General features: G+C 31.9%; 5 protein-coding genes across 7 annotated transcripts; 3 read left to right on the top strand and 2 right to left on the bottom strand.

Moving 5' to 3' along the window:
- Positions 1 to 553: 553 nt before the first annotated feature.
- Positions 554 to 1,028, top strand: LOC119612899 (cuticle protein LPCP-23-like). Its single transcript, XM_037968789.1, has 2 exons — positions 554 to 610; positions 680 to 1,028. The coding sequence occupies exons 1-2, from the start codon at positions 599 to 601 to the stop codon at positions 971 to 973; spliced, it is 306 nt and encodes a 101-aa protein (XP_037824717.1). The 5' UTR covers positions 554 to 598; the 3' UTR covers positions 974 to 1,028.
- Positions 560 to 6,229, top strand: LOC119612891 (cuticle protein 38-like). 2 transcript variants are annotated; one of them, XM_037968775.1, is made up of 2 exons: positions 560 to 610; positions 5,870 to 6,229. In XM_037968775.1, exons 1-2 carry the CDS (start codon positions 599 to 601, stop codon positions 6,173 to 6,175), a joined length of 318 nt encoding a protein of 105 aa, XP_037824703.1. In that variant the 5' UTR covers positions 560 to 598; the 3' UTR covers positions 6,176 to 6,229. The 2 variants fall into 2 exon arrangements, with proteins under 2 accessions (XP_037824703.1, XP_037824701.1); XM_037968773.1 differs by lacking the exon at positions 560 to 610 and adding an exon at positions 5,733 to 5,800.
- Positions 2,065 to 8,106, bottom strand: LOC119612894 (pupal cuticle protein C1B-like). Of its 2 annotated transcripts, none has more exons than XM_037968781.1 (2): positions 8,048 to 8,106; positions 2,065 to 2,424 (listed from the first exon to the last, which is right to left on the bottom strand). In XM_037968781.1, the coding sequence occupies exons 1-2, from the start codon at positions 8,057 to 8,059 to the stop codon at positions 2,119 to 2,121; spliced, it is 318 nt and encodes a 105-aa protein (XP_037824709.1). In that variant the 5' UTR covers positions 8,060 to 8,106; the 3' UTR covers positions 2,065 to 2,118. The 2 variants fall into 2 exon arrangements, with proteins under 2 accessions (XP_037824709.1, XP_037824708.1); XM_037968780.1 differs by lacking the exon at positions 8,048 to 8,106 and adding an exon at positions 2,494 to 2,559.
- On the bottom strand, positions 7,619 to 8,110 carry LOC119612890 (pupal cuticle protein C1B-like). Its single transcript, XM_037968772.1, has 2 exons — positions 8,048 to 8,110; positions 7,619 to 7,978 (listed from the first exon to the last, which is right to left on the bottom strand). Exons 1-2 carry the CDS (start codon positions 8,057 to 8,059, stop codon positions 7,673 to 7,675), a joined length of 318 nt encoding a protein of 105 aa, XP_037824700.1. The 5' UTR covers positions 8,060 to 8,110; the 3' UTR covers positions 7,619 to 7,672.
- Positions 8,111 to 8,433: 323 nt separating this feature from the next.
- On the top strand, positions 8,434 to 8,950 carry LOC119612896 (cuticle protein 38-like). Its single transcript, XM_037968784.1, has 2 exons — positions 8,434 to 8,533; positions 8,600 to 8,950. Exons 1-2 carry the CDS (start codon positions 8,522 to 8,524, stop codon positions 8,894 to 8,896), a joined length of 309 nt encoding a protein of 102 aa, XP_037824712.1. The 5' UTR covers positions 8,434 to 8,521; the 3' UTR covers positions 8,897 to 8,950.
- The last annotated feature ends 5,060 nt before the right edge of the window (positions 8,951 to 14,010 follow it).

Here is a 14,010-nt window from a genome sequence, read left to right as displayed (position 1 = left end):
GAGCTACCAAACCGGTTTAGCGGCAGCAACAGCCAACAAAGCGAAGAAGCAGACAGCGATCTAAAATAGAAAATAATTTTATATTAAAATCAATTGATCCTTTAAGGAGTTGATCCCTTTAAAACTTACGAATTTGAACATTTTGTTTAAGTTTGAGTTGTTTTGTTTAGGTTGTACAATTAGTAATTGTTAAATGTTTGTGTTTAAGTTAAAGGCTTTTATAGTTGATATTTTCTATTGATTACTTACTAGTATTAAATAAACTAATTTAAACAATTTTATGCTAAACGTGATGTTTAAAGTAGAGGTTTTTTTTTAAACCTGAGTGAAATGTTAATGTGTGTGTTTTTTAACGGTAACTTTTACACATATTATGTTATACTTAACCAAACACCTGTTATAAATGTTTGTTTAAGGTTATTAACTCATGATCAAGGTTAAATTATATTTTAGCAAAATTTGTTAAGGAATTTCAACAAATTATGTTTTTAGTTACAATCACGATTAACTGTAAAAAGTATAAAAACTTTTAACTTTATAACAACCTTAACAATTACTAATTGTACAACCAAAACAAAACATCTTAAACTTTAACAAAATGTTCAAATTCGTAAGTTTTAAAGAGATCAACTCCTTAAAGGATCAATTGATTTTAATCTAAAAACTCTTATTATTTTAGATCGCTGTCTGCTTCTTCGCTTTGTTGGCTGTTGCTGCCGCTAAACCCGGTTTGGTAGCTCCTTTGGCTTACTCTGCTCCTTTGACTTATGCTGCCGCCCCAGCTGTTGTTGGTCATGCTTCTTATGTAGCTCCTTATGCCTCCACCTACAATGCCCATCATATTGCTCACTCTGCTGCCTTCCCTGCCGCTCCCGTTGTAGCTGCTCATTATGCCGCTGCTCCCGTTGTACGTGCTGCTTATGCTGCTCCTCTTGCCACTCCCTTCGCCGCCCCTGTTTTGTTGAAGAAGTAGATTCCGAGAATTGGATTTGACAAAAAATAAATGATTTAATTACGAAAGACTGAAATATTTATGATTTTTATTTTTACTATTTGGGAATTTATTGTGGAGTTTAGTTTCTTGGAAAATTATAGATGGAACATATTAAACGATGTGAATCAACACTTCAACAGTCGAAATCTTCCCATTGTGTTGCAAATTGAAGTTGTAGGCAGACCGTACACGTATGCTATTGTCAATTGTAGACCGATCCAGGTTTAGGTCGGCAATATGATTGCTAGTGATATTAGATATGCATAATTTCTTGTTCTAGAGGGAGTTATTAACAATAAATGCGTTTTCCCGGAGTATTTACATATGTATCTGAACCAATTCTAACAATTTTGTTTCATTATCCGATGTAGTTGCTGAAAAAAACTAATCAGGAGTGAGAAAAAACGTAATATTTTTATGGGCTTTTTGGAATTTTGCTCAAATCTCTATTATTTATGAAACTATTTTGCTGATTTTAAATAGGAAACTTTTCAAAAGCACGTCTAATAGAATTATTGAGCATTTGGATTCCAAAATGTCAGGGGCCTTCAGAAAATTGATTTCAATAAATAGACAAACGGACAGACATATAGATATAGCTTAATCGTATTCGCTTTTTTTAAGAATACAGAAAATATATACTTTATAGCGTAATTAATATAATTTTAATATCGAGATACATTTTGTTCTTCTTGATCGCTTTCTAAGTTGATTAAGGTATGTCTGTCCGTCCATATAAATTTAAAGCATAATGGTACAAGGCCTCAATTTTAAAAATAATTTGATGAAATTTGAATCATACGGGTTGAACCCATTTAAAGTGGTTTCAATATGATCATATGAGAGATATGATTTTTAATTCATATCTACATCGAATATACTAGTATCTCTTCAATCGGCTCAAAAAAGTTGTATAAAAGGGTATAAAATTTTTCTAATAATCGGTACCCCCCATACAAACTCCCCTTTAGTAAAGGACTAAAGGGGCGTCCATAATTTCATAAAAACCACATAATTCATTTTACACACAAATTGAACAATCTACTATTTACGAAATGAAAGAAATCGACTTTTTTAGTTTATCACATTTTTGGTTTCATTTATTCAAAATTCAGTTCTCTAATTTACTTCTTCAACAAAACAGGGGCGGCAAAGGGAGTGGCAAGAGGAGCAGCATAAGCAGCACTTACAACGGGAGCAGCGGCATAATGAGCAGCTACAACGGGAGCAGCAGCATAAGCGGCAGGGAAGGCAGCAGAGTGAACAATATGGTGGGCATTGTAGGTGGAGGCATAAGGAGCTACGTAAGAAGCATGACCAACAACAGCGGGAGCAGCGGCATAAGTCAAGGGAGCAGAGTAAGCCAAAGGAGCTACCAAACCGGGTTTAGCGGCAGCAACAGCCAACAAAGCGAAGAAGCAGACAGCGATCTAAAATGGACAAATAAAACATTAATTATACAAATTGAAATGGATTTTCAAAAAACTAATAAAACTTACGAATTTGAACATTTTTGGTTGAGTTTAAGTTGTTTTGTTTGGTTGTACAATTAGTAATTGTTGATGTTTAAGGTGAAGTTAATGTCTTTTATACAATTTCTGTTTAAGTAGCTGAAATTATTTGTTGTGGGTTTGATTTATTATTCTGCACGTGACATATATTTATAACTTTTTAATAGGTTTGAACTGTATGGTATAGAAGGTATGATTTAAAATAATTTAACGGCTTAATTATTAATTTAAACTTAGTCAATTAAGTACATGTATTATTATACATATTACTTTAGAGAAAAATTTAGAACAGAAATTATATTACAGTTCATAAAATGAATTTTCAAGGAAATAAGTATTAAAATGTCTTCTAACTTAATATGTAAAGGGTTCTTTTTCGTAAAAATGTTAGCTAACTAAATGACGTTCACAACTGAAAAGAAACGATAAGTAACGATTGGTCCAAAGTCGTGTTAGGTTAAACAAGATAGACTCGACTATAGACTAGACCATAGACTAGACTATTGACTAGACTATAGACTAGACTATAGACTAGACTATAGGCTAGACCAAAGACTAGACTATAGACTAGACTATAGACTAGACTATAGACTAGACTATAGACTAGACTATAGACTAGACTATAGACTAGACTAGAGACTAGACTATAGACTAGACTATAGACTAGACTATAGACTAGACTATAGACTAGACTATAGACTAGACTATAGACTATACTATAGACTAGACTATTGACTAGACTATAGACTAGACTATAGACTAGACTATAGGCTAGACCAAAGACTAGACTATAGACTAGACTATAGACTAGACTATAGACTAGACTATAGACTAGACTATAGACTAGACTATAGACTAGACTATAGACTAGACTATAGACTAGACTATAGACTAAACTATAGACTAGACTAGACTAGACTATAGACTAGACTATAGACTAGACTATAGACTAGACTATAGACTAGACTATAGACTAGACTATAGACTAGACTATAGACTAGACTATAGACTAGACTATAGACTAGACTATAGACTAGACTATAGACTAGACTATAGACTAGTCTATAGACTAGACTATAGACTAGTCTATAGACTAGACTATAGACTAGACTATAGACTAGACTATAGACTAGACTATAGACTAGACTATAGACTAGACTATAGACTAGACTATAGACTAGACTATAGACTAGACTATAGACTAGACTATAGACTAGACTATAGACTAGACTATAGACTAGACTATAGACTAGACTATAGACTAGACTATAGACTAGACTATAGACTAGACTATAGACTAGACTATAGACTAGACTATAGACTAGACTATAGACTAGACTATAGACTAGACTATAGACTAGACTATAGACTAGACTATAGACTAGACTATAGACTAGACTATAGACTAGACTATAGACTAGACTATACTAGACTATAGACTAGACTATAGACTAGACTATAGACTAGACTATAGACTAGACTATAGACTAGACTATAGACTAGACTATAGACTAGACTATAGACTAGACTATAGACTAGACTATAGACTAGACTATAGACTAGACTATAGACTAGACTATAGACTAGACTATAGACTAGACTATAGACTAGACTATAGACTAGACTATAGACTAGACTATAGACTAGACTATAGACTAGACTATAGACTAGACTATAGACTAGACTATAGACTAGACTATAGACTAGACTATAGACTAGACTATAGACTAGACTATAGACTAGACTATAGACTAGACTATAGACTAGACTATAGACTAGACTATAGACTAGACTATAGACTAGACTATAGACTAGACTATAGACTACTATAGACTAGACTATAGACTAGACTAGACTAGACTAGACTATAGACTAGACTATAGACTAGACTATAGACTAGACTATAGACTAGACTATAGACTAGACTATAGACTAGACTATAGACTAGACTATAGACTAGACTATAGACTAGACTATAGACTAGACTATAGACTAGACTATAGACTAGACTATAGACTAGACTATAGACTAGACTATAGACTAGACTATAGACTAGACTATAGACTAGACTATACTAGACTATAGACTAGACTATAGAAGACTATGACTATAGACTAGACTATAGACTAGACTATAGACTAGACTATATACTAGACTATAGACTAGACTATAGACTAGACTATAGACTAGACTATAGACTAGACTATAGACTAGACATAGACTATAGACTAGACTATAGACTAGACTATAGACTAGACTATAGACTAGACTATAGACTAGACTATAGACTAGACTATAGACTAGACTATAGACTAGACTATAGACTAGACTATAGACTAGACTATAGACTAGACTATAGACTAGACTATAGACTAGACTATAGACTAGACTATAGACTAGAATATAGACTAGACTATAGACTAGACTATAGACTAGACTATAGACTAGACTATAGACTAGACAATAGACTAGACTATAGACTAGACTATAGACTACACTATAGACTAGACTATAGACCAGACTATAGACTATACTATAGACTAGACTATAGACTAGACTATAGACTAGACTATAGACTAGACTATAGACTAGACTATAGACTAGACTATAGACTAGACTATAGACTAGACTATAGACTAGACTATAGACTAGACTATAGACTAGACTATAGACTTGACTATAGACTAGACTATAGACTAGACTATAGACTAGACTATAGACTAGACTATAGACTTGACTATAGACTAGACTATAGACTAGACTAGACTAGACTATAGACTAGACTATAGACTAGAGTATAAACTAGACTATAGTCCAGACTATTCACTAGACTATAGACTAGACTATAGACCAGACTATAGCCCAGACTATTGACTAGACTATGGTCTTTTTTCAATAAAAAAAACAAAATCATGAAATACTCTTAATTATTTGCAAAAATACTTTTAATATATCCTAAATAAAGAGTAATAATTTTTTTTAGTATTGAAATTCCATTTAACCTATAAAACTCATCAATAGTTTTTTATTAGTTCAATATACATACGTCATATGTAAATATTTAATTTACCATCTAAATTTACTTTGAAAACCAATATTACCTTGCTGCTATTGACTTTAAAATACCACCATGTCTGGCATATTAAATGAAACCCCATTATGCTTTTTACAAAAATCCCACAAATTTAAATATGAAACAAATGTATAAAAGACTTTAACTTTGCTACAACCAATAACAATTACTAATTGTACAACCAAACCTTAAACACAAACTCAACCAAAAATGTTCAAATTCGTAAGTGTTAATATTTTTCTGCAAAGATTAAAAAAATCTAGAGTATAACATTTTAACTCTCCTTTTTAGATCGCTGTCTGCTTCTTCGCTTTGTTGGCTGTTGCTGCCGCTAAACCCGGTTTGGTAGCTCCTTTGGCTTACTCTGCTCCCTTGACTTATGCCGCTGCTCCCGCTGTTGTTGGTCATGCTTCTTATGTAGCTCCTTATGCCTCCACCTACAATGCTCATCACATTGCTCACTCTGCTGCCTTCCCTGCCGCTTATGCTGCTGCTCCAGTTGTTGCTGCTCATTACGCCGCTGCCCCCGTTGTAAGTGCTGCTTATGCTGCTCCCCTTGCCACACCCTTCGCTGCCCCCGTTTTGTTGAAGAAGTAAATCAGAGAATTGAATTTTGAATAAATGAAACCAAAAATGTGATAAACTAAGAAATTTTACCTCTTTTATTCAGAAAATACTAGATTAACTATTGTTTTTTGTAAAATACACTCAAAAAAAGAGTCAAGTAAACTTGAGATAAAACAAATTGGTTTCTATAGTAGGTTAATTAAGTACAGTTTTACTTGCATCAAGTATACAAAATACTTGAATTAAGTACGAAAGACTTGATTTTAGTGCGATTACAGTATGCACTTGTTTTAAGTTGGTTGCATAGCCTATAGATTTGATGGTTTCTTAATACTTTTTAATAGAACCAATATCGAAGCAGTTTGATATAAAATTCATAGAAATTTTTTCAAAAGTTTGATATTATTATGGTCGGGCAAAACGACTAATATGCAATAAGATTAGCTTGTGATTAGCATGAGTAGGATTTCTAAAAAGGGAAAAAATTTCCCGGAAATTCTCAGGAATAATTTTTTTGTATAGAAGTTTGCTTATTACGAAAAGTGACAATATTATTTAGACTCATTCAAAACTAAGTTGTGCCGATATTTCAAGAAGTACTAGAATATTTAACATAATTATGAGCTTCAAAGCCCCATTAGGGTGTTACAGTTGTATGGAATGTGAAATAACGGACCGTTTTTAATAGGCTCTGTCCTTGGATCAAGAGAAGATTATATACCAGACAGACAAAAAGACGGACATAACATCATCGCCTTGAAAAGTGATTCTGAGCCGATTGATATGCTTTAAGGTGGGTGTATGGCAATTATGTTTGGGTTTTACAAACATCAGCTCAAACATATAGTAAACTTCTCACTATAGTGGTGTAGAGTATAATGAAAGGTTGATACTGCTTATCTAGGATAAAAAATGCATATTATACTTGAATAAAAAAAATAGCATAAAAATTTGACCTGTTAAAGTCATTTAGAAGAAATAAATAAAAATTATAATAAAGAAAATTTACTTTAGAAAAGATCCCAGCAAAAACTGGGTAATGGCTTGCAATTGTAATTACTTACCTAACAACATACTTTTCAATGACTACTACATATCGTCTGGATTACATAGAAGTAGTCTAATAAGTTCTTACTAATAATATGTTATATAAACACTTTATGAAAGCTGTATACGTTTTTTCATTCGATTTACAATGACTACTTTTTCTATTTACATAGTTATGATTTTAGTGGGATTCTACGAACAGTTTGTGTCAAGATAATAGCTCCTGATACTCTATTTCAACACTTCTTTGTATAAATTTTTTTCTTTGGAAATTTTTTTTCTAAGGAAATTTCCGAATTTCGAATATTGAGTTAATAAATAACCGTTTGAGGTAATATTTAAGATTAATATCATTATTGATAAGTTTCCTTGAATCTAAACGACACAAACCAATTCCCTCACATTAAAATAAAAAACACACAAATATTTCAGTCTTTCGTAGTTAAGTCATTTATTGTTTTCAAATTCAATTCTCTGAATCTACTTCTTCAACAAAACGGGGGCAGCGAAGGGAGTGGCAAGAGGAGCAGCATAAGCAGCACGTACAACGGGAGCAGCGGCATAATGAGCAGCTACAACGGGAGCGGCAGCATAAGCGGCAGGAAAGGCAGCAGAGTGAGCAATATGATGGGCATTGTAGGTGGAGGCATAAGGAGCTACGTAAGAAGCATGACCAACAACAGCTGGGGCGGCAGCATAAGTCAAAGGAGCTGAATAAGCCAAAGGAGCTACCAAACCGGGTTTAGCGGCAGCAACAGCCAACAAAGCGAAGAAGCAGACAGCGATCTAAAATAATAAGAGTTTTTAGATTAAAATCAATTGATCCTTTAAGGAGTTGATCTCTTTAAAACTTACGAATTTGAACATTTTGTTAAAGTTTGAGATGTTTTATTTTGGTTGTACAATTAGTAATTGTTAATATTTGTTTTAAAGTTAAAGGTTTTTATACTTTTTTACAGTTACTTGTGATTGTAACTAAAAACAAATTTTGCTAATAAAATTTAACCTTGATCATGAATTAATAACCTTAAACAAAATCATAAATTTTTCAAAAATTATATCATTACATTGATAACAGGTGTTTGGATAAGTATAACATAATATATGTAAAAGCTACCGTTAAAAAACACACATTAACATTTAACTCAGGTTTAAAAAAAAAACCTCTACTTTAAACATCACGTTTAGCATAAATTGTTTAAATTAGTTTATTTAATACTAGTAAGTAATCAATAGAAAATGTTAACTATAAAAGCCTTAAACTTAAACACAAACATTTAACAATTACTAATTGTACAACCTAAACAAAACAACTTAAACTTTAACAAAATGTTCAAATTCGTAAGTTTTTAACATTTTTGAAACCTTAAAGGCTCAAGTTTTAATATAAAACTCTTATATTTCTAGATCGCTGTCTGCTTCTTCGCTTTGTTGGCTGTTGCTGCCGCTAAACCCGGTTTGGTAGCTCCTTTGGCTTACTCTGCTCCTTTGACTTATGCTGCCGCCCCAGCTGTTGTTGGTCATGCTTCTTATGTAGCTCCTTATGCCTCCACCTACAATGCCCATCACATTGCTCACTCTGCTGCTTTCCCTGCTGCTTATGCTGCTGCTCCCGTAGTAGCTGCTGCCCCTGCTCATTACGCTGCTGCTTATGCTACTCCTCTTGCCACTCCCTTCGCCGCCCCCGTTTTGTTGAAGAAGTAGATTCAGAGAATTGTATTTGAATAAATGAAATCAAAAATGTGATAAACTAAAAAATTTAAATTTTCTTTTATTTACTTAACTAGCATACCCTGGGTGCTTCGCTACCCTAACATAAATTAAATTCATACAAAATTTTGTTTACTTTTATAGAAAATTAAAATTAATTAAAAATTTTTTTAATGTTTCAGTTTTTTACGTTCAATATCACGTGAATAAATTCGCATTCAATAAGAAGCTATAAAGTACTATAAAACACCTCATTTAATAAAAAAAAATATGTTTCAGTGTTCAATATTATATATAATTCAAAAAATATAATTTGATGAATGAAAAAGTACCAAAAGTCCCTTTCAGTAGATTCTTATTCACTAAGGTCCCAACATTTTAAATTTTATTTTCAATATCTATGTTCAATATCGTAAAAATATCAAAAAGTACCATCGGAAAAACGAAAAAGTACAAAAATCTCTCTCAATAAATTCTCATTTAATAAGGAGCGTGTGTCATGTGTTCCGGTTAACTATTTGAAGAATGGAAAAGTACCAAAGAGTTTCCACTTACAGGATATTATTCAGTCAAGACCATGTATGTTAAAATTTATGTTCCTAGGTTGAATATTTTAGAAAATTCTAAAAGTACCATTAATGAGATAAAAAGTACTAAAAACTTCTCTCTTAAAGAATCTTATTTAATGAGGACCGTGTATGTTTAATAATCAATTGTTTTGAATGAATATTATAGAACATACAAAGAGTATTATTTGAAGAAAGAAAAAGCACCAAAAGTGGAATAAATTCTACCTTAGTGGAAAGTACTAATAACAAAGTAAAATTTTTCCTCTTTTCGCTTAGAAGTATATTTTTTCTAGAATTAAGTTTACAAAATGTTCCGTATTTAAATCTATATATCACAGATAAAACTCAAACGAATCAAATCTGCATTAATTTGTTCCAGAAAAATTGTGCTTTCAAAAAGTACCAAACAATTTACTCCAATTTGATCCTATAGAGGTCTTAGTACTCGAATTCCAAAATAATATACCAATAGCTTATTTTGTGTGAGTAAATTAACTACTTTTTCAAATTTTATAAAAACTGTGAAAACTGTAAAAACAATGAGTTTGAATAAAATTAAATTTCCCGTTTTTTTTCCCTTTTTGGTACTTTTTTTCCCCTGTGAAATAGCAAAAATTTTATTACATTAAATATTACAGAGTTAGTCCATAATTTAATAGGAATAATTCAATAAACCGAAAAAGTTTTCTTAATGTGCTAAAAAAAAGTACCATAAATACATTTTTCTGCCTTTTCGACCCAAAAAGGACTGAATTTTAAAAAAGTACGAAACAGGTGTCTCCCAATTTTGGGAAATGTATCCAAAATATTTATAAAAATTTTATTATTTTAATTAGTTAAACAGTTTTAAAGTGCCAAAAAGGTACCAAAATCACTTTTGTTACACATTTTCACCCCTTAAAAGTACGAATTTCAAAAAAGTACCAGACACCCATATGCTTATTTGAAGAGCAGATACAGGTGCACTTACATTTTTTCTTGTATCACTAATATTAGGTAAGATAATTAAGAAAAGCTGTTTTACCCGTTTTTTTCCCTTTTGTACCCATAAATGTACAAATTTCCAAAAATAACCAAAAACACATCTACTGTTAAAATTTCATGATTCTAGGTTCAGCCGTTTGGGCTGTGCGATGATGAATCAGTCAGTCAGTAACGCTACTCTTTTATATATATAGATTAGAAAAATATTGGGTATCAATTAGGATCTTATTTACTTTTATAGTAATTAAGGCTTAATAATTTGTCATAGAATCGTTCATTATAATCTACACCATTTTAGTGGGGAGGGTAATGATATGTTAATATTATTTGAAGATTATTTGTTAATTCCTATCATAACAAAATTTTGTATGATCACAAATCCCATCTACCCCAGAAAAATTAGGCATAAAAAATTAGCAACTTGGGGAATTTCAAATAGCTTAATAAAAAATTGGCGTATAGTTTCGCCTTAGTATAATTAGTAAGGAAAATAAAAGTCACCGAAAATATCTTGTGCGCTTTGCGAGATATTGTAGGTCAAAGGTTGCAAAAATTAGTTTTTGTCGAATAACTTGCTTAATATGCGTCGTACGCATTTTAATGTTATTATATTTTCTATAGAGAATTGAATTTCCTACATTTTGGTTGAAGAATATTTTTGAGTAACATTAGTTAATTTCTCGCTATAGTGCATTATTTTTCCTTGCACTAATATTTTAAAATCTTAATAAAGATTGTACTAATAACAAATTTGTCATAATTTTGACTTTATTCATAAGAAGATAATATATGCTTAAACACTGTTTTATATCAAATTCGCTCTATGACCCATAGTCCTACCAAAACTGAGTGAAAATATTAAAGTCCATTTTCTGGCTATACTAGAGCTGCTAGGGCCAAAATACTTAAAATCTGTGATCACTTTTATTTCCTACCAAAACTCGATTTTGAGTGAAAACATAAAAGTCCATTTTCTGGATAAACTAGAGCCGCTAGGGCCGAAATAATGAAAATCTGTGATCACTTTTGAGTAAAAACATAAAAGTCCATTTTCTGGCTAAACTAGAGGTGCTAGGGCCTAAACAATGAAAATCTGTGATCACTTTTGTTTCCTACCAGAATTCGATTTTGAGTGAAAACATAAAAGTGCATTTTCTGGCTAAACTAGAGCCGCTAGCGCCTAAACAATGAAAATCTGTGATCATTTTTGAGTGAAAAGATAAAAGTTCATTTTCTGGCTAAACTAGAGGTGCTAGGGCCTAACAATGAAAATCTGTGATCACTTTTATTTCCTACCAAAACTCGATTTTGAGTGAAAACATAAAAGTACATTTTCTGGTTAAACTAGAGCCGCTAGGGCCAAAATACTTAAAATCTGTGATCACTTTTATTTCTCTATGACCCATAGTGCAATGTCTGTCTATCCATAATTTCAGTTTTTTAATATTTTAACAATTTATTGACAAAAAAGAGCAAAGACATATATGTCCCAATCCTTATAAATTTTGCTAGAGGAATTTGCGTCTACATTAAAGTTATTTATGCAAAATTTCATAGTGATATTAATTTTTATAACTGAACCTTGACCTTCAAATCATGTCCTAAAGGGGACTTTATATGAGGGCTAGGGTCAAATTAGGCCCGATTATTACGAAAATTGGCAGTAAAATTTATACTTACATAAGCCTTGCCAATTTTAGTAGAGATACAAGAACATTTAACATAATTTTGTGCTCAAAAGCCATATTCGGGGGGTACGGTTGTATGGGGGCTAGTCGAAATAATGGGCCGATTTAAACTATTTTCAATAGGCTTCGTCCTTGAGTATGTGCCAAATTTAATCAAATTATCTTGAAAATTGCGACCTGTATCGTGCACACTAGGTTTACATGGGCAAACAGGCGGACAGACAGACAAACGAATGGACTGAAAGTGATTCTGAGCCGATTGGTATACTTTAAGGTGAGTGTAGGACCAATATTTTTGGGTGCTACGAACATCAACACAAACGCATAATACATCAACACATAATACATATTACTATAGTAGTGTAGGGTATAACAAGAATATTATGTTTCATTTGTATAAGTTTATACACAAGAAAGCCTAAAAAACTACAACATGAGACAAAACAAAACAAATATAATACCCTACACCTTTGACAAAAATATAATGTCATTTATTTGCCATAATAAAGCATTTAAATTGAATTGTACCTTGCCTCAGATATACATACTTAAGCCGTTTATTGTTGAATAAAATTGTGGACATTTAAGTGAAATTTTGATGGAGGCTTTTCATAGGGGCTAGGGTCATATGAGGACCTATTATTATGGAATTCGTGAGGGTCATCAAATCTTGTATAGAACTTGGTTTTTGCAGCTTTTTGTCGAGATATGAGTATATTAAACATAATTATGAACTTAAAAGCCCTATTCGGCGGGTTCAGTTGTATGGGGGCTAGGTGAAATAATGGACCGATGTAAACCATTTTCAACAGGCTTCGTTTACGGTACCATAAAAGATCATGTGCCAAATTTCATTGAATTATCCCAAAATTGCGACTTGTAGTTTGATTACAAAGTTTAAAAGCCCTATTCGGGTGGTTCTGTCGTATGGAGGCTAGGTGAAATAATGGACCGATGTTAACCATTTTCAATAGGCTTCGTTCCTGGGACAATAGAAGATCATGCACCAAATTTCATTGAATTATCTTCAAAATTGCGACCTGTAGTTTGATTACAAAGTTTACATGGACGGACGGACAGACGAACAGACGGACGGACATAGCTAAATCGACTCAGAAAATGATTCTGAGCCGATTGGTATACTTTAAGGTGGGTATAGGAACAATATTATTGTGGGTTACAAACATCAGCACAAACACAATATACCCTCCCCACTAAAGTGGTGTAGGGTAATGTAAAGTGTAATGAAAGCTGTGTGGTACTTTTTGAATTTTTCAAAAGGTACTTTTTGGTACTTTTTCCTTCTTCAAAAGGAACTTTTGGAATTTTCCATAATATTGAATATAGAAACATTAAGCATGTAGAGCCTGGCGTAATTGAGAATCTATAAGATGGGATTTTTAGTACTTTTTCGTACTTTAAATGGTACTTTTTGAGTTTTCTGTAATATTGAACCTAAAACATTTAATTAAGTATGTAGATCATATAGTAAATGATAACATATAAGAGGGGACTTTTTGAAACTTTTTCATTGTTTAAAATTTTCTTTTTGAATTTTCTATAATATTGAACATGGAAACTTAAAACTAAACATACAGAGTCGTGTCTATATAAGAATCTGTAGGAAATATTAAATTATTAGTTATTTACAATTAAATAACTTTTTTTTGAAGTGGAGCTATGAATAATTATGGGCCAATCTAGAAAAAATTAGTTTGGGTCACACAAAACATATTCCTATAGATTTCCTATAGATTTATTTCTTCAGAATTGCTGTAGATACATCCATCCTCCTATCAAGCTAACCTACTTTAGTAATATATGTAATATATATATCAAAAGAAAGATATTTTAGTAATCTTTCATT

The sequence above is a fragment of the Lucilia sericata genome, unplaced genomic scaffold (assembly GCF_015586225.1).
Source record: "Lucilia sericata isolate MDLA Ls3-8-SP2 unplaced genomic scaffold, ASM1558622v1 Contig001865F_arrow, whole genome shotgun sequence".
NCBI lineage: Eukaryota > Metazoa > Arthropoda > Insecta > Diptera > Calliphoridae > Lucilia > Lucilia sericata.
Note: the sequence above shows the minus strand (reverse complement) of the source record. Positions and strands in the feature narration are given on the sequence as shown.